This window comes from Polypterus senegalus, chromosome 3 (assembly GCF_016835505.1).
Source record: "Polypterus senegalus isolate Bchr_013 chromosome 3, ASM1683550v1, whole genome shotgun sequence".
Lineage (NCBI taxonomy): Eukaryota > Metazoa > Chordata > Cladistia > Polypteriformes > Polypteridae > Polypterus > Polypterus senegalus.
In genome coordinates, this window is record NC_053156.1 from 275,335,251 (window position 1) to 275,356,984 (window position 21,734).

General features: G+C 44.7%; 1 protein-coding gene across 5 annotated transcripts in view; it reads left to right on the forward strand.

Moving 5' to 3' along the window:
- Nucleotides 1-21,734, forward strand: part of plxna2 (plexin A2) — a 333,056-nt gene that overhangs the window by 277,060 nt on the left and 34,262 nt on the right. For all 5 annotated transcript variants that reach the window (XM_039749202.1, XM_039749204.1, XM_039749205.1 and 2 more), the window contains exons 17-19: nucleotides 2,846-2,939; nucleotides 19,332-19,571; nucleotides 20,392-20,535. In XM_039749202.1, the coding sequence (XP_039605136.1) occupies nucleotides 2,846-2,939; nucleotides 19,332-19,571; nucleotides 20,392-20,535 (478 nt within the window). The remainder of the gene's footprint in view (nucleotides 1-2,845; nucleotides 2,940-19,331; nucleotides 19,572-20,391; nucleotides 20,536-21,734) is intronic.

Consider the following 21,734-nt stretch of genomic DNA (forward strand, 5'->3'; position numbering starts at 1 on the left):
CACTTCAACCACCGCTAATGTGTAGCACCAACCTGAATGATGAGACGACAGCCATTTTTGCGCCAGTTTGCTAACCACACATTAGCTATTACAGTGGTTCTTAAACTTTCGTATTTTGCTCCCCCCACCCTTTTCTACCTGGAATAATTCTGCGCCCCCTGCATAATATAAGATAGATGAGAATAACCCATGATACAAGTAACAAAGGTATGATACTCGTGTGGTGTCGCGGAATCCTATCATTTTTACTTCCATAAGATTTGCTTGTGTTCGGGTAACTTCGATGAAATATTTGCAATTTATTTTTTTTAAGTGCTTTAATTACTGTTAAAATGCCTTTTGTGGTTTTTGGTAGTAATTCTAATCCCAAAAACAAAGAATAAATTATTTATTAATTATTTTTGTATGTAAAGAAATGATGAAATATGTTTTAATTTTTTAAAATCTCGTAAACGAGGACACCGATGAAGTCAATCTGCGCGAGACAAACGTATTTTCGTCCGACAAATATTATACCGCTGTTAGTTGTTTCATGAAAATAACCCAATACGCAGTAAATTATTTAACTCAATTTGGCAATATTGGCTACGCTGCCAATGTGGTACAGTCGTGCCGCATTATCACCTGATCTACTGTTACCCGAATATTTGCAACATATACCGATGCGTCTCGAACTTTCTGGATTTAAAATACTACTGTATATGCTTGCAAATTTTAATTTGAAATAAAAATGTAAAAAAATTAATTTTGATGTCTTGTTCATTTATTCGACACCCCCCCTTGCACAGCTTCAGTTTGAGAACCGCTGAGCTATTAGATGATGAAGGGGTGAGAGAGATAATTAGGGACAGGGGATGATTAACGGATCAGAGTGACCAGACCATGAGGGGCAATTTAGGACATACCCTACTCTTTATGAAGGATGCCCAGGGATCTTTTATGACCATAGAGAGTCAAGGCCTCGTTTTTATGTCTCATGCAAAGGTCTGACGTTCCGCATTCAGACCACAGGGTCAGTGCCTCCTACTGGCCTCACCAACACCTCTTCCAGCAGCAACCTAAACTTTTGGACAGTTGGTCTCCCATCCATGTACTGTAGTCGCCAGGCCCAAATTTGCTTATCTTCAGGTGGGTGACCCGTTCTGAAGTGCAGGTGGTATGGCTGCAGGCAAGTTAGTCACTTTACCTGGGGGTGCACACATTGGAGAGAAATAAATTTGTAATTTATAAGTGAATTTGAATAAAAGTGTCTGCTTAATAAATGTAAACATAAGCTGAGCAGGGATGGAAATGTGGAGAAGTAACTTGTAACTTGTTGTCTCTCAGCCCCAGTGGCCCAGGTTCGACTCCTAGTGCACTCCGCTCCCAGTATGGAGTTTCCACTGTGGACACTAGGATGTGTAACTGAGCCCCAAAATCCCAGACAAATCTAGAGCACACAAGTCTTAAGTTCAAATAGGCCTATTTTTAATTCACAAAATATATTTGTACAGGTTTTTTTCCTCTATCAATCCTTTATTTCTTTTCATGTTCTTCCTCTTCTTCTTCCTCCACTCCTCATAAACAAGTCTTGTCCTTCTCCTTTCTTAACCCCAACTCCCTGAGAAAATGGAAAGCTCCCTTTTTAACCTGACCTGGGTGTACTTTCAGTGTCTCAGGAACTACTTCCAGGCCAAGCGAAACCACCCTGGAACAGGAAACTCATCTCCTGACAGTTCCCCGTAGTGGACGCCAAAGTACCCAGCGCTATCATCCTCTTGAACCCTCAGATCAAACACCAGACACCAGGAAAAAGTCCAAATATATGACTTTTTATTAATACACAGTGCACAAAACACCCTCCTCTCCACAATATTCATTAAATAAACACAATACTATAATCAATAATCAATTCTCTTACTCCCAGACGCGTTGCCACCCTTCCGCCCAGCTCAGCTCATCGTCTAGGATTTCCCATCATCCTTTTATAGTCCTTGACCCGGAAGTGTTTCCAATCCTCCAGTCCATGCGACTTCCAATCACTTCCGGGGCACCTCCATGCTGCAGGGAGAGTTCCATCTGGCAGCCTGGGGGTATTGGCCAGGATAACAAGCCGGCCATAGGCCACACCCCCCTGCCCACTTTTACATGGAGAGAACAATCCAATGGGGATGCACCTCTCCTACGTTTTACAGTTTGCTGAAAGCAAAAAAAGTTTGAGAACGACTGCCTTTACCAACCCACCACACTATGAAAGGAAAGAACCGTTCAAAGCTACAGTGTATTCTGAAGATATCATTTTTATTAAAAATTCTGGGTATTGCCCTGGGATTAATAAAATGACAATACAATAAAATAGAAGCTAGTATCTCTCGGGAGACAGACCCCCTTCATGCTTTTTTGTACTTGAGCTTTGATGTCAGTTCAATGCACCAAGCTGCACAAAGGCTTGGATATGGCAGCTGTGGAGCTGGGTGGAATGTGTTGCCAGCTTTAGGTCTGTTCAGAAACTCTTCCTCTTTTTTCCCTGGCCAGTTAGTTGTTAAGTCTCTGGGGCTAACTGTTGAATTATGGCCTCCTGACTGAGCTGAAATGCGTGAGGGTGATAGAGGCTGGTGGAGGCATTCAGGTTAAACTCAACAAACTCCCAACCCTGTGCCGCCAAAGATGGAAATGGCTGCTGTCCCATAAGGTTGTGAGTGTAACACTTTTGTTCAAAATCTTTTCTTTCCCTCGTCCCTTTAGGATTTCCTTTTTCTTCCAGCTTCTCAGTTTCTCAATGATTGCAGATTTAGGGAGCAGAAGTCATAACTGCTTGATGGAAGGGAACTTCAGTTTAACCATTCTTTTATGTTTCACTCCACAGTGGACATACCCCACTGACTGTGACAGGGACAAATCTAGATGTCATCCAGGAGCCCCGGATCCGGATCAAATACAACGGGCATGAGTCGGTCAATGTAAGTAAATGCAAAGCGCATCTTAGATGGCCCTTTCTGTTCCTTTTAGAATGTGTTTGCAGGACCACCATGATGGTGTACTTTGTAGTCCTGTTGCTTGAAATATCCGAGACTTGGATATCAGATAGACTTGCTATCTGTATAGCATTTGCATGTTCTCCCCAAGCTTGTGTTGATTTTAAAGTATGTCAGGTAAAGGAGGCTTATCACAGCACACTGATTGTTATTTAACAGCATTCATTATCCAGCTGGGGTCTCTAAGAATAACATTTTAGTCTAAGATGGTCTTCCTAGAAGGGAGCCATATAAAAATAAATTGAATGAGGTTGAGTCTGGGTGGCACTTTGGTGCAGTTATTAGTACAACCATTCTACAGTAAATATTTTATAGTGCCTTTCTGTACCAAGCACTATCCCAGCATGCTTTACCAGTTCTGTGCTAAAGTACTGTTAGTCAAATTCTTTTTTTTAGAGAATTAGAGAGGGTTAGGTGCGGCAGCTGTTCTGTGGGCGCTGTACCCATCTGTGGTGGTGTTGAAGTGGGAGCCGAGTCTGAAGACAAACCTCTCAGTTTATGGTCAGTCTACATCCCAGTCCTCACCTATGGTCAAGAGCATTGGGTAATGACTGAAAGAATGAGGTTATGACTACAAGAAATAAGGCGTCTTTGCAGGCTGGTTGGACTGACTCTCCATGGCTGGGTTGCTGCTCCTCTGGATTGAGAGGATCCAGTTGAGGTGGTTTGGGCATGTCATAAGGATGCCCCCTAGGGCGACTCCCTCTAAATCTGCTACAGGCATGTTCCAATGGGTGGAGACCCTGTGGCAGACCCAGGACACACTGGAGGGTTTATATCTCTCGGCTGGCTTGGGAACACTGGGGAATTCCCCAAGTAGAGGTGGAATCTGTAGCTGGGGTCAGGGAGGTCTGGACTAACCTGCTTGGCCTGCTGCCACTGCGACCTGGTTTCAAAAATATGATGAGGTGGATTGGGCACCTTGCTCAGGTCATTCACAGTGGAGTCTAGAATTAGCAGCGTTGTAGTTTTCAGGGCACCTCCATAGCCACTCTGTATGGTTAGGATCCCAGCTGAAGCCTCTTCATTGTGAAGGTCAATGTTCTTTCAGCCGTGCTTTTGGGGGTCTCTTCTAGTGCCGGACAGATAGATTGGTGAAACACTTGTGCGAGGTAGCCTATAATATAATGAGAACAGAGAATTCAGTGGTCATTCCTACCCCGTACCCAGTGCTGCCAGGGTAGGCTGTGTGTCTGAAAAAAGTGAGTTCAGAAGAAGTTGCATTTTACCAGAGTGCCCCCTTCTGACTGACTTGGTACACAATTTCTTTTCCTTTTTTTTTTCTTCCCATTTGTATTTCCTCTCTCTGTGTATTAAAAAACGTTCGGGTGGGTCTAATGCAATTCAGAAAAGAAGTAATGGTTTTTAATGGAAGATTAGCTTTGGCCAGAAAGCTGGTGTCAGCGTAAAGAGGAATAAAAGAAGAGAGGCACGCGGGAGGAGAGATGCTCCGGAGTACTTGTACAGGGGGTGGGCTTTTCATTAAGCTGATGAGCCTCGTGTCTGATACGTTAATTAAAACGAGGAGTCCACATGAAGGCATTAGCATTGATCGGGTTGCCGGCTAACTGCCTTGGACTTTGCTGCCTGTCATTCTTGTGCTTTTTTGTTAAGAAACTCTCCTCTTCAGTAAAGCTGATCGCAAAGAAAGAGCCCCTCGAGAGTGAAAGCGAAAGAGCTGATGAAAATTGTTCCTCCAAGCTGGCTGTTTATTATCTCTGTCTTTCTGAAAGAGTTGCTTATGGGGCTGGTTCAGGCTGAGAGAGGCGACTTTCACTCCACGTTTGACAAATACCTTAGACTGGGGGGCAGCAGTTCCCTATCGTTTTCCCACCTGGATCATCTCATCTCGTGGTTTTGATTTCCTGGTTTCATTCAGCATCCTCTGGGTTCTCATTCCATAAGGGTGCCAGATGAGGTACATGGAGCGGTGGACATTTGAGAGCCATCTGATCCTAACACATGTACTTCGCATAATGGAAAGTGGGCAAATGATATGGAGACCACTCTCACAGAAAAGGCTGCATGTGAAAAATGAGGATGTTCTGAATCACTCTAGTGTTCCACTCGTGAAGGCCATGCCGCTTACAGCCTGTGTTGCTCCAATCCCAGTGTGAGCCAACTGAGATATCAAGAGGTTCCAGTCCCAGCTCATCTGCTGGCTGTCTGTGGCATCTTATTCAACACCCCCTGGTGCTTCAGAGGAAACTGCATGACTACAGGACATAGCAGTTCCAGGCCAGAGTCTTACTGTCTTTTGGTAGAATGAGAGTCCCAGTCCCCACTGACTTCACAATCCCATATCATTTAACTCCCAGTATCCTGACACTTCACCTCCTTGGGATTCAAAGACGTATGAGCACACCAGAAGGGTCTAGCTCAGTCACTAACTCCATGTGACCATGAGTTACATCATCCAATAAAGCATCACAAAAGACCGCAGTATCAGGATGGTCCTTCTCAAGTGTTAGGCACACAGTAAAGTGCCTGGAAATTGTTGTAAGCATTGAAATGATAAAAAGCACAGGACAGGAAATGCAAGGGTAAGACCACAAGGTCTACCAAGAACAAAAGGACAAGAGGATGTGCGAGAGTCAAACACAAAACACAATCCTGCCAGTAGGAGCTACCTAAAAAGCAAGCAGACTAGCACTAGAGAATTTCAAAGTCGTCTTCCCCACTGTGTGTTTCTTCAGTACTAAATTTTGACTTTTGTATCGTGACCAGCTTTCGGACCTCAGCACCAGTAACAAAATGGTTCTGAAGCAAGTAACAGAAAACTCCAAAACCCTCTGTCTCACTCCAGCCCCCCTTATGAGCCACATAATTGGTTACCTCACTGGTGTGCTCCATTGAAGTAATAAGAGGAAGTCGAAGACATGGACATATTCCTACAATTGTAATAGCAAGTGTTGATTGGGGAATTGACAGGATGGCTGACGCTTACGTCCCGTACCAAAAAATCACAAAATCCTGGTACCGTACTGTTTTTAAATTTAGGTTTTCCAGTACTAGACTGTGCAACTCTGCCACCGAAAGTGGCAAATGCCTTCCTGACATTATCAGCACAGCTTACTTTGTCATGTGACCTACCACAAGGCATCGTGTAAATAAATAAAATAAGAAGGTTAATAAATTTCAACTTTGTAAATTTAATTCCAAATGTCAAATAAAAATCAAAATTAGAATCCTCATAAGTCAAAACCTCAGAATACACAAGTAAAAAATCGCATTGCACCCCAATATTCCAAGTATAACCTGGAGTCACACCAGCCCCTTGTGTAACATTAGTGGGCTCTCATCTCACATCAGACTCCTGTTTGTCGAAGTCATCGCCTAATGTCAAGGCTCAGTCAGAGTACGGACTCCTAGTGTCACCCAGAGTCACCCTGATCTCTCAGCGGTAACCATCACATCTGGCCAGGACACTGATTAGCAGCCCCATGTGGAGCCCCAGGCAGAAGGGGTAGGGAGGGGGTCCCCCCTCGCTGTCTGGAGTGAACGTCTTTCAATTTCTAAAACAGCAGCCCAGATGTTTGGAAAGATCCAGAGGGTGTGCCACCTGAATTACATAGTCTACCTTAGTGAGTGGAGCATGTGCCCTCTTGAATTATTGAAACAACACCCACAACACAGTGTGCATAGTGTGATTCTGGAACACACACCACTTGAGTTACATAAACGGCACTCCTTGGGTGACGGCGCCCTTGGCGGCCAACCTATGTTGCTTAATAGATTGATTGGCAGCGTCACCCTGAATCACATCACCCCCTTTTGAACAGGAGAAGGTTGTTCAACATCAGCCAAAGACAAAAGATCTTGGGAACAGATGAGACAAAGATTAACCTGTATCAGAGTGACGGCATGAGCCATCAGCATCAGCCATCCTGCATCAAATGCTGACGTTTGAGTCTTAAGTCATACTGTTGACTCCCAGTGTTTCTCAGTGCCATGCTGCCCTCTAGTGAATCAGAAGAGACTGTAACATCAGGAGGTTCTCATGCTCAGTCTGATTGTTGACTCAACGGTCACCGCGAACCACATCGCCCCCTTGTGTACAAGCAAAGCCTGTGTGACATCAGTCATAGTACATCAGTTGCCTTGCCTTCCAAAGTCCAACTGAGTCTCTGTTGACGTGAAGTGTCTCTCAGTGCCATGCCACCTCTAGTGAATCAGAAGAGATGGCAACATCAGGAGGCTCTCATGCTCAGTCTGATTGTTGACTCCTACGGTCGTCGTGAACCACATCGCCCCCTTGTGTACAAGCAAACCCTGTGTGACATCAGTCATCCTACATCAGTTGTCTTGCCTTCCAAAGTCCAACTGAGTCTCTGTTGACGTGAAGTGTCTCTCAGCGCCATGCCATGCTGTAGTGAATCAGAAGAGATGGCAACATCAGGTTGTTCTCATCCTGTTGACTCTCAGGGTCTCACAGTGTCATTCCAAGTCACGCTGTAAGTTAATATTTCAAAAATGAGTACTAAATAACCCTCTTGTCTCCCACTTAGTGTTTCACTGGCACTGGTGACTCGGAATTGCAGTGCCCCCTGGTGTGCATGTGAGCTCTGTGGAACATCAAGGCATTCTTTTCCCAAACAACCCTGTTGTCTCCCAGTGTCTTTCCGAGTTTCAGTGTCATTTAGTGTTTCACAGGTGACAGAAACATCCAGACGTTTTAGTCCCAGGCCAGACCTTTGACTCCAGGGGTCACTCTGAATCACATCGCCCCCCGGTGTACACATGTCTAACATTAGGAGCTTCTTCTGATTCCCTGAGGTGGCCTAACTGACCGTAGTAAACAGAAGAGCTCGTTTGACAGGAGGTGAATTATTTTTAGCTTTTTCTCCAGAGGTGGGCGCACTTATTAAATGAGATCCTGTAAGACATTTTATGTGAGTGGGTTTTCTTTTTTGTCTCTGTGAAATATTTATTCTCTGCAAACCTCAAATGTGCTGATGTACTGTTCCTTTCACAGGTGACTTGGCAGATCGTCAAAAGCAGATAAAAACACAAAATTCAATTTGAGCTTTTTTATTTAATTAAAAAAAAATGGGGAGGTGAGGGGACTTGTTAGGGCTGAGAGAGATTTCCGTCTCCATCACAGTAGGTTAAAGTTAAAAAAAAAAAAAATCCAATTATTTTTAATTCCATCAAGCTGAAATTCTTGGGAAGGTTTAGCAGGAGCCTTTGCTACCGTAGCAGAGGGTGACACAGATCACGATAATGAACGTCATTCGCCTGCTCGCCGCTCCCCGAGTGATCTAAGCTGCTGTCTGCAGGTTGATCCTCTTGCAGAAAATGCCGACGTTTTGAGCAGCAGCCCGAGCTCCGTTTTCTGTGAACCGTGTCTCTCCTGTGCCGACTGGGCGCGGCTGCCAGATGGAACATCTGCTCTTTGTGTGCAGTTCTTTGCTGACATGAAAAAAGAAAAAAAAAGCAAATAAATAAATAAATACGTAGCAAAATAACCATCCCGCGGTGTAACAGATGGCAGAGTGGGCAGAAACCCCCTTTGAAATTTGCCAGTTTTCTGGAGTTGTGAGAAACAAAAATAGAATGTAGCAGCAGGTTGTACAGCTCATCAGTGACCACCACGTGGTGGCATCATTTGGGTGTGGGTGACCTTTATAGCTGAGTTCAGTGCCAGTGCAGAACGAGGGTCTGTGCTGAAACTTTTCCTAATGGCCACTCACTAGACAGTTAGTGACCCCTGACTATGCAGTCAATGATGGAGGACACCCAGAAGCTAAGGGGCCCTCATGCATTTGTTCACTTTGTGACAACAACATTGAAGTCTTCCTGATGAGGCTACCTGTGGTCTCCGTGCAGCTGGGCAGGGTAGAAGCGCAGCTGGTGAGTGGGTGGCAGCTGCGCTGGCAAGAAAATCAACAGAACTTCATTTTTTCTTGTTTCTGGAGACATTTTATATAGCACCTGCCATGGTGGCAACTGCTGTTAATTGTGCCTCAGTGTGGGCATCTCGGTGTTGCTGGGTGACTTTTTAGTTTGGAACTGAAATACCCAGAGGGTCTGCTGAGACCCCCGACAGGTTTGACCTGCAGCCATTTGTATCCACAGCCTCCTCCTTATTAAACACATAAGCAAATAATAAGCGTTGTGTCACCTTGGCTTCACTCTCCATCTTGGCACTTCTCATACCACCTGGCATTTTTAAAAATACGTGTGACATTGAAAGTCTACTTGTTGGCCATTTATCAGTGACCATAAATCAGTCTTTATGGCGACTTTGACTGTGAACGGCATGTAACTGCGCTATAAGTGCCAATTCAAGTCTGTACCGTTAGCTCAGACGTACTTTAAATGTAGAGCTTTATCAGCGAATCTTTGTGGCTTATAATGCTTTTTATAGACAGCAGCAGCCATTGCATGGCATACTTTATTTTACATTACACATCAAGCATGTATTTTATGAAGTACCTTTAATTCTGTACTGCACCACACATACTCTACATTCAGCCATTGACTTTCTTAGCCCACTACATCAAGTATCAAACTCATCCAAGGGTCATGTACAGTCTTGTGAAAAAATAAATTCACCCCATGAAAAGTTGACTTCTTTTTTAACATTCCATTCCCCCCATAATATTTGGGACAAAGACACGTTTTGCCTCGATTTACCCCTCTGCTCCACAGTTAAAAATTATAAATCAAACAATTCAGACATTGTGATTAAAGTGCACACTGCAGACTTTCATGTAAGGGATTTGCTGACATTTCAGTCTTACCATAAAGAAATGACAACCTTTTTCTATGCGGTCCCCCCCTTTCAGGGCACCATAATGTGTGGAATAACTGGTGTCCCAGGTGTTCGTGATTCCTCAGGTGGGTTTCATTGCTTCATAAGATACCTCGGCCTGCTTCTACCCTTATGGAGTCTGTAGTAGCCATTGTTCAACATGAGGACCAGAGCCATTATGTGAAACAAGAATAAAATCATTAGAGACATCGGCAAAACATTAAGGATGACCGAAATCAACTGTTTGGAATATCATTAAGAAGAAAGAACACACTAGTGAGCTCAGTAATCACAAAGGGGCTGGTAGGCCAAAGAAGACCACCACTGCCGACGACAGAATAATCCTCACTATGGTGAAGGTAAAGACCCAGAAGCCTGTCTGACAGGTCAGAGACAGACTTCAGGGGTAGATGTGTCAGACACGACAATCAGCAGAAGTACGGCGTTTCATCCTACAACAAGATAACAATTCAAACACACTGCTAAGGCAGCACAGGAGTTTGTATAAAGCTAACATATAGAAGAAATTTGAATGGACAAGCTGGTCACATGATTTAAATGTGTTAAACTTACGAGGACAAGCCCCCCCAAAACACTCAGGAGCTGGAGATTGCTTCATTAGAGGCTTGAGACAAATAATTAAATATGACGGCGTTAACAGACCTGCCATTGCTGTGTCCCAAACATTATGGTGCCCTGAAATGGGGGCACCATGTAGAAAAAATGTTTTTATTTGTACATGATGTGACCGAAATGTATGTAAATAGCCTTAAATTAAAATCTGCAATGTCTGAATTGTATGATTTGTAATTTTAAACTGAGCAGCAGAGAGGTGAATCAAAGAAAAATGTGTCTTTTTCCCAAACATTATGGAGGACACTGTATGTGGAGATATCACTATGTGGTCTTCATTTTAACAGTATCTTTAGATAAAGGTGATGTAACTGAAAAAAAAACAATTCTTCTTCCTCTTCTTATTCTTTTGGCTGCTCCCGTTAGGGGTTGCCACAATGGATCATCTTCTTCCATACCTTCCTCTCCTCTCCATCTTGCTCTGTTACCACCATCACCTGCATGTCCTCTATCATCACATTCATAAACCTTCTCTTAGGTCTTCCTCTTTTCCTCTTCCTTGGCAGCTCTGTCCTTAGCATCCTTCTCCCAATATACCCAGCATCTCTCCTTTGCACATGTCCAAACCAACACAATCTCTTGGACTTTGTCTCCTAACCATCCAACTTGAGCTGACCCTCTAATGTACTCATTTCTAATCCTGTCCATCCTCATCACAATAATTGCAAATCTTAACATCTGAAAAAAAAACCCAATAAATATATGATTTTACAATAATTAATTCTATGAAAATGGACAGATGTGTAATTTGATGTGTAAGTCCCCCTCTGGCTGTAATAGCTGGTACTGCCCAGTCTATCAGAAACAACCCCATTGCTGGCAGCAATTGTCTGTCCATTTTCATTGTCTATTTTGTCTATTGCAATTGTCATTGTCTGTCTAGCAGTCTCGGACATCAATTGGAAGAATTGTTTTACCCACAGAGCCCATTTCAAGTCCAGCCCGCACACCATCTTGATGGGATTCAGATCTGGGCTTTGACGTGGCCATTCCAGAACCCTCCATTTCTTCATTTTGAGCCATTTCTTGCTGGATTGAACTGTATGTTTAGGGCCATTATCATATTTCAGGGTTCATTTCATTTGAGCTTCAGTCTTCTGAGAGACCATCTCCCATTACCCTCAAGCACTCTCTGGTACAATGAAGAATTCATAGAGGATTCTGTGACCGTGAGCTGCCCAGGCCCTGATGCAACAAAGCAGCCTCAAACCTTAACTTTTCCACCACCATGGCTTACAGCTACTATCAGGCTCTTCTGGTCAAATGCGGTCTTTACTCTTGCCTTGATGTCCTTTCTGTTTCCTCCAAGCACACCTTCCACATACATCTCATGTTTCCCTCTTTCTAATGGTAGACTCGTGTATTTTGACATCAACAAGAGCAACTTGTAGGTCCTTTGATGAAATTCCGGGGGTCTTAGAGACTTCTTCCAGTACCCTGCTCTCAGGTTGACATAGCTGGCCAGCCTAACCTGGACAAGCTGGCAGTTGTTTGAAGTTTTCTCCACTTGTAAAATCCAACGATGGGATGGTTGACTTGTTTGGAGATCTTTATAAATCCTTTCCCAGACTCTGAGGTATTTATAACCTTCTTTCTGAACAACTCAGAGAGCTCTTTTGACATCATCATGGTGACAGCACATTCTGCCATGGCAAAGAGCCAACCAAATGAAGTCTGAGGTGTAAATAGGGCAACGTCTGACAGGACCCTCGCTAATGATGTTCTAATCATCTGCCCCTGATCTGCTGAACCTGATTCTAATTTGGGGTAGTAATAAATGGAGTGGTGGACTTGCTTTTTCCACATAGGAAATTTACATTTTTGTTTATTTAAATTATACAATGGACTAGAAAATGTAAATGTGGTGTGATCATCTTACCTTTATCTACAGATACTGTTTAAATGAAGATCAAACCTTGATATGTCCACTGTGATGATGTGGCTGCATACGTCTGGGGGAACCACCATGGACAGCTCAATACCTCCCCCGGGACGCTAGGTGGCATCCTCCATAGCCAATGTTCATTTCCCACTCTCTCACGTGGCTCCATGGGACATGGAGTCCTCCACAGCCTGGTTGGGAGATGGGGTGGCCGCTAGGGGGTCCTGCCGAGACTCAAGGACCCAGCTGGACGAGTCATCCGCCCCACCCGGAGGTGCAATTGGGACCAGGTGGTCAAGCACCTGGAACACTTCCGGATGGGGTATAAAACGGGCCAGCCTCCACCACTAAAGGGTCAGAGTCGGGTGGAGGAGGACAAGGTTGCCTGAGAGGAGTGGTGGAGCAAGGTGGAGAGTTGTTGGTGTTGTTTTAGTGCGTTTGGGACTGTGTATTGCCTGTTGGTCATGGGGAAGACGTGCGCCCATGGGTGAAGAAAAATAAAAAGCCTGTGTGACTTTTGTGCCTCTGCGTAGTCTGTGCCGGGTCGGGTGCTATATAGCGTCTTTCACACCACCTTTGTTAAAAAAGAATTAAACGTTTCATGGGGCATACTTACTGTTTCACATGACTGTAACGTGGCAGAATCCAACTCTGAATGGGACTCCGGTCCGACACTGGGAACAAGCTGGCACACATCCATTCTTATTGGCACAAGACCCACTTAACGTTACGCATTAACCTACCATCACACAGACAAAGGCAGGACATGCAGACTTACACTGAGAGTGAGCAGGTTCAGAGCTGAGCCGAGTCCCGTGGGGTTTTTACTCAGCAGGGCCAACCTCTGTGTCACCAGGCTGCTTCTTCTGTGTCCTCGGTCCTTTCGCATTACCCCATGACTTACTGGTAATTTTATGCAGCAGCTTGTCACTTTGGACACTTACATACTGTTACTTTTGACTTACTGGCAGCACCTTATCACTTGGTCATCATTTTGTGAAGCCCCTGGCTATTCATTTATTTGTTTTGTGCATTGTAATTCAGTTTAACTTTACACACAGAACACAAGTTGACCTTAGAGTAGACGGCTTTTGAATGGTGATCAGATCCCTTTGCTCTGATCACGGTGGCCACCATGCTGAATGAACAGGGCATACAGGCCTTGCCATCTGAATTGTCTTCTGCCCCATTTGTGCTAAGCTAGTTTGCGCTTGAATCCCCGTTTTCACAAGCTGACATTAAGTGACACATGCAGGTTGAGTGGCCGGTGTGCTTTGACTGCCGACTTCTCTCTCAACAAAGGCTGCGCAGCTTCACTGCCGTCTGGGGGAGTGTAAATAATTCAAACCGATTGACTTCTCTTTGTTCCTCCTCTTCTGCCCATGCCGAAGCTGATAGGGAGGCGGCAGTGGGGGTCTTTGGGGGTCATGTGCTTGCTTCGGCTTGGCTCTGGAGATATTTAGCTCTAATTAAGTTCAGTCTCCTGAGAGAGGAGAGGAAGCAAAAAAGTGAACTCTTGGAGCGTGCACTGTGCATCAGGACCCCGTCTCTCTTGGAATATCGATTTCATTTTTACACAGATATTACCACCCTCTTCGGGGGGTCTCCAGGGAAATTTTACCTTGTGTTTAGAAAAAGAAAATGATTGCAGTACTGCTAAGAAACATCTTTAGCCAGCAGGAACATTGACTTACTTTGCAGACCGGGAGGGTAGTGGTTTTCTGGATGACCAAACTGAGGACCTATGAGGTGTTGCACGGGGCATTTGGGCACTTGATTTTTCTTAGCTGGTTTAATATCAGGGGACGCCACTGTCACCCTGCTGTGTGGACTCCAGTTCAGTTGCGTGTTGTGCAGCTTGCTTGTTCTCCTCATATTTTGTGAGAGTCCTACCATAGCCTAAACTCATTCTTCTAGGCCAGTCTGCTGAATTTGAACTGAGGTGGCATTCCTGGGAGTTGGCAGCAGATTGGTGTTCTGTGCAGGGCACACTCAGCCCAGCCTCTGTTGTTGCAGGGACATAATCAAACTGTCACTGACCAGAAAAAAGGCTGGCATGGACAATGTGTGGACCATTAAGTGCTGCTGAGTCCTGCTGAAGATGAACAAGCCAAACTGTGGAGTCCAAGAATACCTGAAAAATTGCCTTTACAGGACATGACTTGCTAAAAGTCATCCCAGGGTGCTTTTCATTTATATAACACCTTACACAGTGCCTCCTGTCCCACACATGCCATCACTACTTACATTCTCTAAGGATCCCAAAGTGATGACCTCCTAATTTGATTTTTTTTCATGTCCAGCCTCTGCCTCCCAAGTAGTTGAAGATTCAGCGAAAAATGTAAAAGACCATCCAGTAAGACATGGTGTCCTAGGGAGTGGACATTAATCCAGTGCCATTTCGGGACCTGCTTTATCCTCTCATTAGTGTAGACTTTGCATGTTCTTTCCTGTTCTTGGTGGGTTTTTCTTGTAGTTTGTTTAATCAGTGACACTAATCAGCAACTGTACAGTACATGTTGGTGTGAGTGACTGTGTATCTGTGCCCTGTGATGGACTGGCATCATAACTACATCAGAAATTTGGCAAATGAGAGGAGAGCATTCGGTCCATCAGGCCTGTTTGTTTAGCTAATAGTTAAACTGTCCCAATATTTCCTCCAGATTCTTCTTAAAGATGGTCCGGGTTTCTTCTTGAACTCCATATCTCGGTAGTTTGTTCCAGATTTCCACAGCTCTTTGGGTAAAGAAGTGCTTCCTGGCTTCAGTCCTTCCCCTTAATTTCACTGATGTCATCCAGTGTGTGATTTACCATTTAGCTGAAAGAATGCATTTGGATCTTCTTTATCGATTCATTTGGGGATTTTGAAGACCTGGTTGAGGTCCTCATGCAGTCACGAGACTGAACAGGTTTAATTCTCAGAGTGTGCCGCAGTACGACATGTCCTTACGTCCTGGGATGCGCCTGGTTGCTCTCCTCTGAATGACTTCTGAAGTGCTGCGTGTCTGTCTTATGTAGTGGTGACCAGAACTGTACACAGTATTTTACATGTGGTCTCACTAGCACAGTGGTTTTCAACTAATGTCCTGCAGTGTGAAAGTGTCCCAGGTGTGCCATAGAAATAATTGTGTAGTGCACCAGGGATAAGCTCAACAGAGGGTCGAGACCTGTCAGAGGAGGACAGGACTACCTGGAGAAGCTGGCATTAAAGCTGCCCCGTAATCGCTATGTTTCAGACACTCTACTTAGAGCACTTTGGGAATCCCCTGGCTGCTAGAGTCCATCTGCCTGGGTGTGGGGTCACCAGCGAGTTTGACAAGGCTGGTGGGTAGTGGGCATTCAAATTGCCTCTGAGAGGGGCAGGTAAAGGAACAAAGCAGCGGGGAGATGCCACCAAAGTGCTCGCTAAGTGCCAGGTCTGTGAACGCTGATCTCGGGGCTGCTTATTTACTGGATTCTCTGGTGGTCCCGTCCCTTCAGACAGCTGAGGACATGTATGAGATATAATGTGTGTTTGTGATTAGTAACACAGTGGTGTGCCTTGAGATGTTTTAGGCTACAAAACATGAGCTACCACAGGAAAATGGTTGGTGAAAACTAAGCGTACCGCATTATACAGTCTTACAGTTTTAAGGACAGAACGTTTTAATTGCCTTTTCTATCGTTTCTGCACATTGCATGGACAATGAAAATGCTGTGTCAACATCAATCCCTAAGTCCCTTTCAGAGGCTGCTTCCTTTAGGACAGTGCCTGCCATCGTGTATTTATAATTGACATTCCATTTGCCCAAATTTAGCACTTTGTAATTTTCACTTTGCATCCTTTTCCTGGGTTGGTTCCTGCCTTGCACCTGATGCTGCCGCACTGGGCTCCATTCCCAGCAATCCTGAACTGAATTTGTGATTCGTTTTTAAATATATGAATAAATAAATATTTCAAATCACGATGACGACATACTAAAAATGCACACACGTCTGCAGTGATGCCTTCCACTCCTGGTGCTCGGTGTAATGTTCGCCAGCTGAGCTGGTGCATGCTGGGCTGTTTATGTAAACTCTCACCCATTAGATGGATACATTGGGAATGCCCACGCAGCGAGCGCACCAGAGGCGGTATCAAATGAACGCTGTGGATTGGAACACTCTTTCAGATTGCTTCCGCCATATGTATCATGTAATTTAGCAAACTAGAGTGCAGCTTGTAAGCCATTGATGAGATTTCAACTGTGCTCTGCAGCCATCAGCCCACACTGCCAGCTGTGCCCGTCTCTGTCCACAGACATGCTTCTATTTTAACAAGGATTGGATGAAATCTGTTCTGGTCCTTGTCCTTTTTCACTTCCAATTTAGTAACTGATCAGTCGATAGTTATCATTAATGTTTAATTTAAGTGGGTTTCCTGAAATTAGATGGCTTTGTCATTGACTCTGAAAGGCCGAACTCAGTCCATTCATCTTCTAAACCCACTTTACCCTGTGCAAAGTCATGTGGAAGCTGAGCAAGCATAGGGCACAATGCAGGAACAGTCCGTGGACAGGGCACCAGCCCACCGCAGGTGAACACACACACACATGCTACACTAGTCCAGTCCACCAAACCCACATCTTTCTGGACTGATCGGAGCGCCTGGAGGAAACCCAAACAAACATGGGGAGAACATGCATGGTCCACACAGGGAGAACACCAAGATATGAACCCTTGTCTCCTTACTGTAAAGCAACAGTGCTATCACTGTGCCACCATGTCACCAGAGGCTTAACCCAAGTGTGCCAAATGTGCTGTAACCACCAGGCAGTCAGATCCCTCCACCAGCACACACTGGGAGAACCTGAAAGGGTGCATTGCAATATCAGGGCTGCACCCCAGACAGAAGATGACCTTATTTGGATGCCAGGTTAGCGATGGCATGGTGACTGGAGCAGTGCCAATGAAAAGACTCCCAAGGGAAGTTGCTGCCACCTGCTTAGTCTAACTTGGGAGCAGGTTATGTAACCAGTTTGCATGTGTTATGGCAGCTCGCCATGTCCCTGAGGCCTGTTTCCACTACACGCAGAGGCCAGGCACATTGGACATGGTGCATTGCTGAGCACGCAGCAGGTGCTCTGACGGGACTGTGCCACTCGACTGCATATGACACCAGGAGACGTGCACTCACGTGTAGGCATGCAAGCCGAAAGCCACGGATGGGCTGGCAAGCTGGGCGTGTTGTTTGAGGAGATGGACTTGTATCTGGAAAGTAGCTTTGAGGAAGTCAGCCTGTACTCCAGTGGGAAACAACCGTGTCACGCTGAGCCTTGTTTGGATTTACATGTATGAAGTAATGGTGGTGACTAGAAGGAAAGGCAGTGAGAGCACAGACAGAATGGTGATAATGATACTTGAGACACCAAGGTACTCCATGAAGGTCTCACCCAAGTCATCACAGCAACAGAGTTAGTGTAGAGTGACGTCAACATGCATCTGCAAAGGAAAAGTAAGAATAAACATCATTTCACACCGAAAAGCAAGGAGAGTTAAAAATCCGAATGCTTCAGCTGCATAGCCTTCATCAGGTGTGAACCGAAAAGGAAAGAGCAGGTAACAAAAATAGGAAGGGAAGGAGGAAATAACGCCAGGGCAGATGAAAAAAATAAAAGTAACAGTAGGGGTGAAAACTCTGCCATTAAAGAAGATGAAGCAGAGATTAGAATATGGATCCTAGGCTGAGCATGAGCTTAGTTTCTTCTGGTTTTCTTTAACAAGTGTCTTTGAAGACCTGTGAAAGAACACAAATGAAGAGATCAGCGTGGCTGTGGTCCTCAATAGGCTTTGTATGGTCTTTGATCTTAAATATGCTCTCTGATGCAGTCTGCCGGCCTTCTCCCTCCTGCACCTATGCAGATGGCCGGACTTTTCCTACAAGACATACAGTAAATAAGAGGCCTATTGTACCATATTGAGTTTACCAGAAGGACCAGATACAAGTGCATTGTTGGTGACATATTTCTGACCAAGTGATTTCCGTTATAGCTCAGCATACCTGCTGAGGAATGTGGCTCTCCTCTGTGAAATGAGCTGTGAATGAACAGTTTGCACAAGTTAGGTGGCCACCAACAGAAGATCACGGCTTCTGTGAAAAGATCAGTCTGCAGATTGGGGAAATGTTGATTGATGACCTGTTGGAGAGATAGAGACCAGTCCTATCTGTTGGAGAGATAGGACCGGTGGGACGTGAGGGTACCACTTAGAGTTTATGTGACAAGGTCTACTCCTGGTTTGATTAACACTAGAATTACCAGAGACTATGAAAAAACTCATAGATCCGTCCCACCTTTGCACCTCTCTGTCAGCGTCTTGTGTCCTTTAAGGGCCTTGTCCACAATATGAGAAGGGTGTCTTGGATCAAAGAAGAAACTCCTCATTCTGAGTGCTTCATTACAGAAGTCAGCCTCATCATTGTAAAGGCGATGGAGTGTAAGGAATTGTGAAAGAGGCAGAGAGTTTTTAATATTCCAGGAATGGAAGGAGCTGTAGAGAAGGTAACTGTGGGAGTCAGTTGGCTTGTAACAGACCAAGGTTTTAAGTCCTGGAAAGCTGGTAGAAAGACTGATTATCTAAAAATGGTAGAGTTGTGGTGGAAACATCAACTGTGTACCTGAGAGATGTATGGAAACTAGTAAAATCATTCATGAATTCCTGTAGCTGGCTTCTGGATTACAATACAGCAGCAACACCATTATCGATATATCTTTGTACAGATCCAGAACAAAGCTTGGCTAGGACCAAAAGAAACAAATGTTAAAACATAGCACTCAAGTGCGGCAACCGATGTTGTGGGATCACTATCACTTTAAATTCTTCAGCTGATTCTTTTATCCAGAGTGACTTCCAAATCCTATGTGCACATTAATGAGGTCAGTCATGTGAAGTGACTCTAGTCAGGGTCACAGGTGGAGACTAAAGCAGCAGCATTGCACTTTACAATACTACACCTAAACAACATGACCACAAAGGGTGATTCAGAACCAGCTTCACAGTGCACTGCTTTTCTTTTCCTCGATTGTAGGTGTGTCGAGTTCTCAATGGGACAACCATGTCATGTATGGCCCCTCCACTGACCACTGAGTACCGACCTGGACTGGATGCCGTGGAGCGCACTGATGAGTTTGGGTTCATCTTCAACAACGTGCAGGCACTGCTCATCTACAACAACACCAATTTCATCTACTATCCCAACCCCACCATTGACCCACTCAGTGCCACTGGGGTATTGGAACAAAAACCCGGCTCACCGATCATCCTGAAGGTAGGCCATCTCCATTCTCTACCGCGGGTGTCAAACTGCAGGCCTGGAGGGCCGGAGTGGCTGTAGGTTTTCATTCTAACAATTGACCAGTTTTCACTGCTAATTAACTTATTTTCCTTTCATTTTAATAGCCCTGTGATTAAGGATTCAGTCCTCTCAATTGACTCTTTTCTTTATTAAATGGCAGCCCAACAGAAATGAGACATGAAACGAGCCAACATATGACCAGCAAAACTGGGGCTTCAAACTCCAACCAATTTCACTCCAACCAGCTCCTTAATAAGAAACCAGTTCTTGCTGTTAATTAAATCCGTTATTTAATTCCACAACTTGTTGCTGCTCTCATTTAGCTACAGCAGACATTTCCAAAACTGTTGCTTTTCTGTTTTTTCTAAGAACACTGTCAAAATGTCAGCTTTATGATCAACCTTTCTGAGACCTTCACCTTTCATTATTTTCACATATTGTGTGATGGGCACAGGTGAGCTGGTCATGTGGCAGCTTGTTTTGTGTCTCATTATTGTTTGGCTGTTAATTAAGGGAAAAGAAAGAACTACAGGGTCTGAGTCAAGATAATCAAAACTAAGACAAAGAAGTTAATTAGCAGCAAAAACTGGTCACTAATAAAGAAGGTGGTTAGAATGAAAACTTGCAGCCACTACGGCCCTCCAGGACCGGATTTCAATAGCCCTGTGTCTAGTCCAACAAAAATGAACATGAGGCAGGCCACTACCGAGATAATAAATCCTTGCACGTGTCTCGGACATTGAAGTTGACCAAATAAAATTAACCGAATTATCTGTGTGCTGACTTCCTACAGGGAAAGAACTTATTGCCACCCGCCTCTGGGGGTGCAAAACTGAACTACACAGTTTTGATTGGGGACAGGCCATGCTCCGTCACAGTATCTGAAACCCAGCTACTGTGTGAGCCCCCAAATCTGACGGGACAGCATAAGGTTGTGGTAAGTCCTTCAAAGTTTCATGCTTGTCCTTTTACTCTAGAAATTACTGGATCATCTGTTGTGGGTGGGTATACCTAATTTCCAACATGAACAGCAGATCTGTTTCTTTGTACTTCTTATTCTTTTCATTTTATTCCCATCCCATTGCCCCTCACCTTGGCATTCGATTTTCATTTTATTATTCTCAGCTTACTTGTACCTCATTGCAGTTTGCTTGTCTTTTCTGAAAGATGGGGATTAGTTGAACTTGCTCGACTTAGAGATAGGAGCCCCTCACTTGTATTTGGCTACAGTGACCAGGGCATCTCAAATGTTGTTTAGATGGCAGGGGCAAAACTCCAAGTTGGGGTAAGCAGTTCTCCTTATGTGTGAAGCTAAGGGGATTTGGGCTTTAAGGCAGTGGGATTGATTTACTTATTTAAGTTCAAGACCTGTCTCGATATTCAGGGTCTAGGTCTTTCCCGGCTATGCCTGCCATTAAGCTGCCATTGTACCTGATCCTCACCCTTTGTCTTGCAGATGAAGATGGTTCCACCTCGCTGTTTTGGATTTAGCCTATATGAGTGCTTTGAAATTTGTGTCTGAATACTTGGCGTTAACTCGGATTTGTTCACTGTTGGTGTTGGATTCCATCAAGGCTGTCCCTTTCCACCACTCCTGTTTGAGGTTTTCTTGGACTGGATATCAAGACACAGCTTAGGATGTGAGGCTGTCCAGTTGGGGAGACTAGGAGTAGCACTGTTGCTTTTGCCTCATCTGGCTCTCACCTTCAGCATACACTCGAGTGATTCCCTGCTGAGTGTGAATGAGGATCAGCACCTTCAAGTCTGAGGTCTGATGGTGCTCTCTCAGAAAAGAGTGGATTGCAGCTTGCTTTAGTGGAAGAGTTCAAGTATCTTGAGATCTTGTTCGCGAGTGATGAAAAAAAGGGAGTGTGAGATCGACAAGTGTAGTGTAATGGCAGCAAATTTTCTGCTGGTGCTGTACCAGTCCATGGTGGTGGAGCGGGTGCTGAAGACTGAAGACAAAACTCTCATTATACTTGTCAATCTACATCTCTGTCCTCCCCTATGGTTTTGAGCTGTCAGTAATGACCCAAAGAATGAGATCGTGAGTATAAGCAGCAGAATTGAGATGGCTAGACTGACACTCTGTGAAAGAGTAAGAAACCCAACCATTTAGCAGAGCCTCAGAGTAGA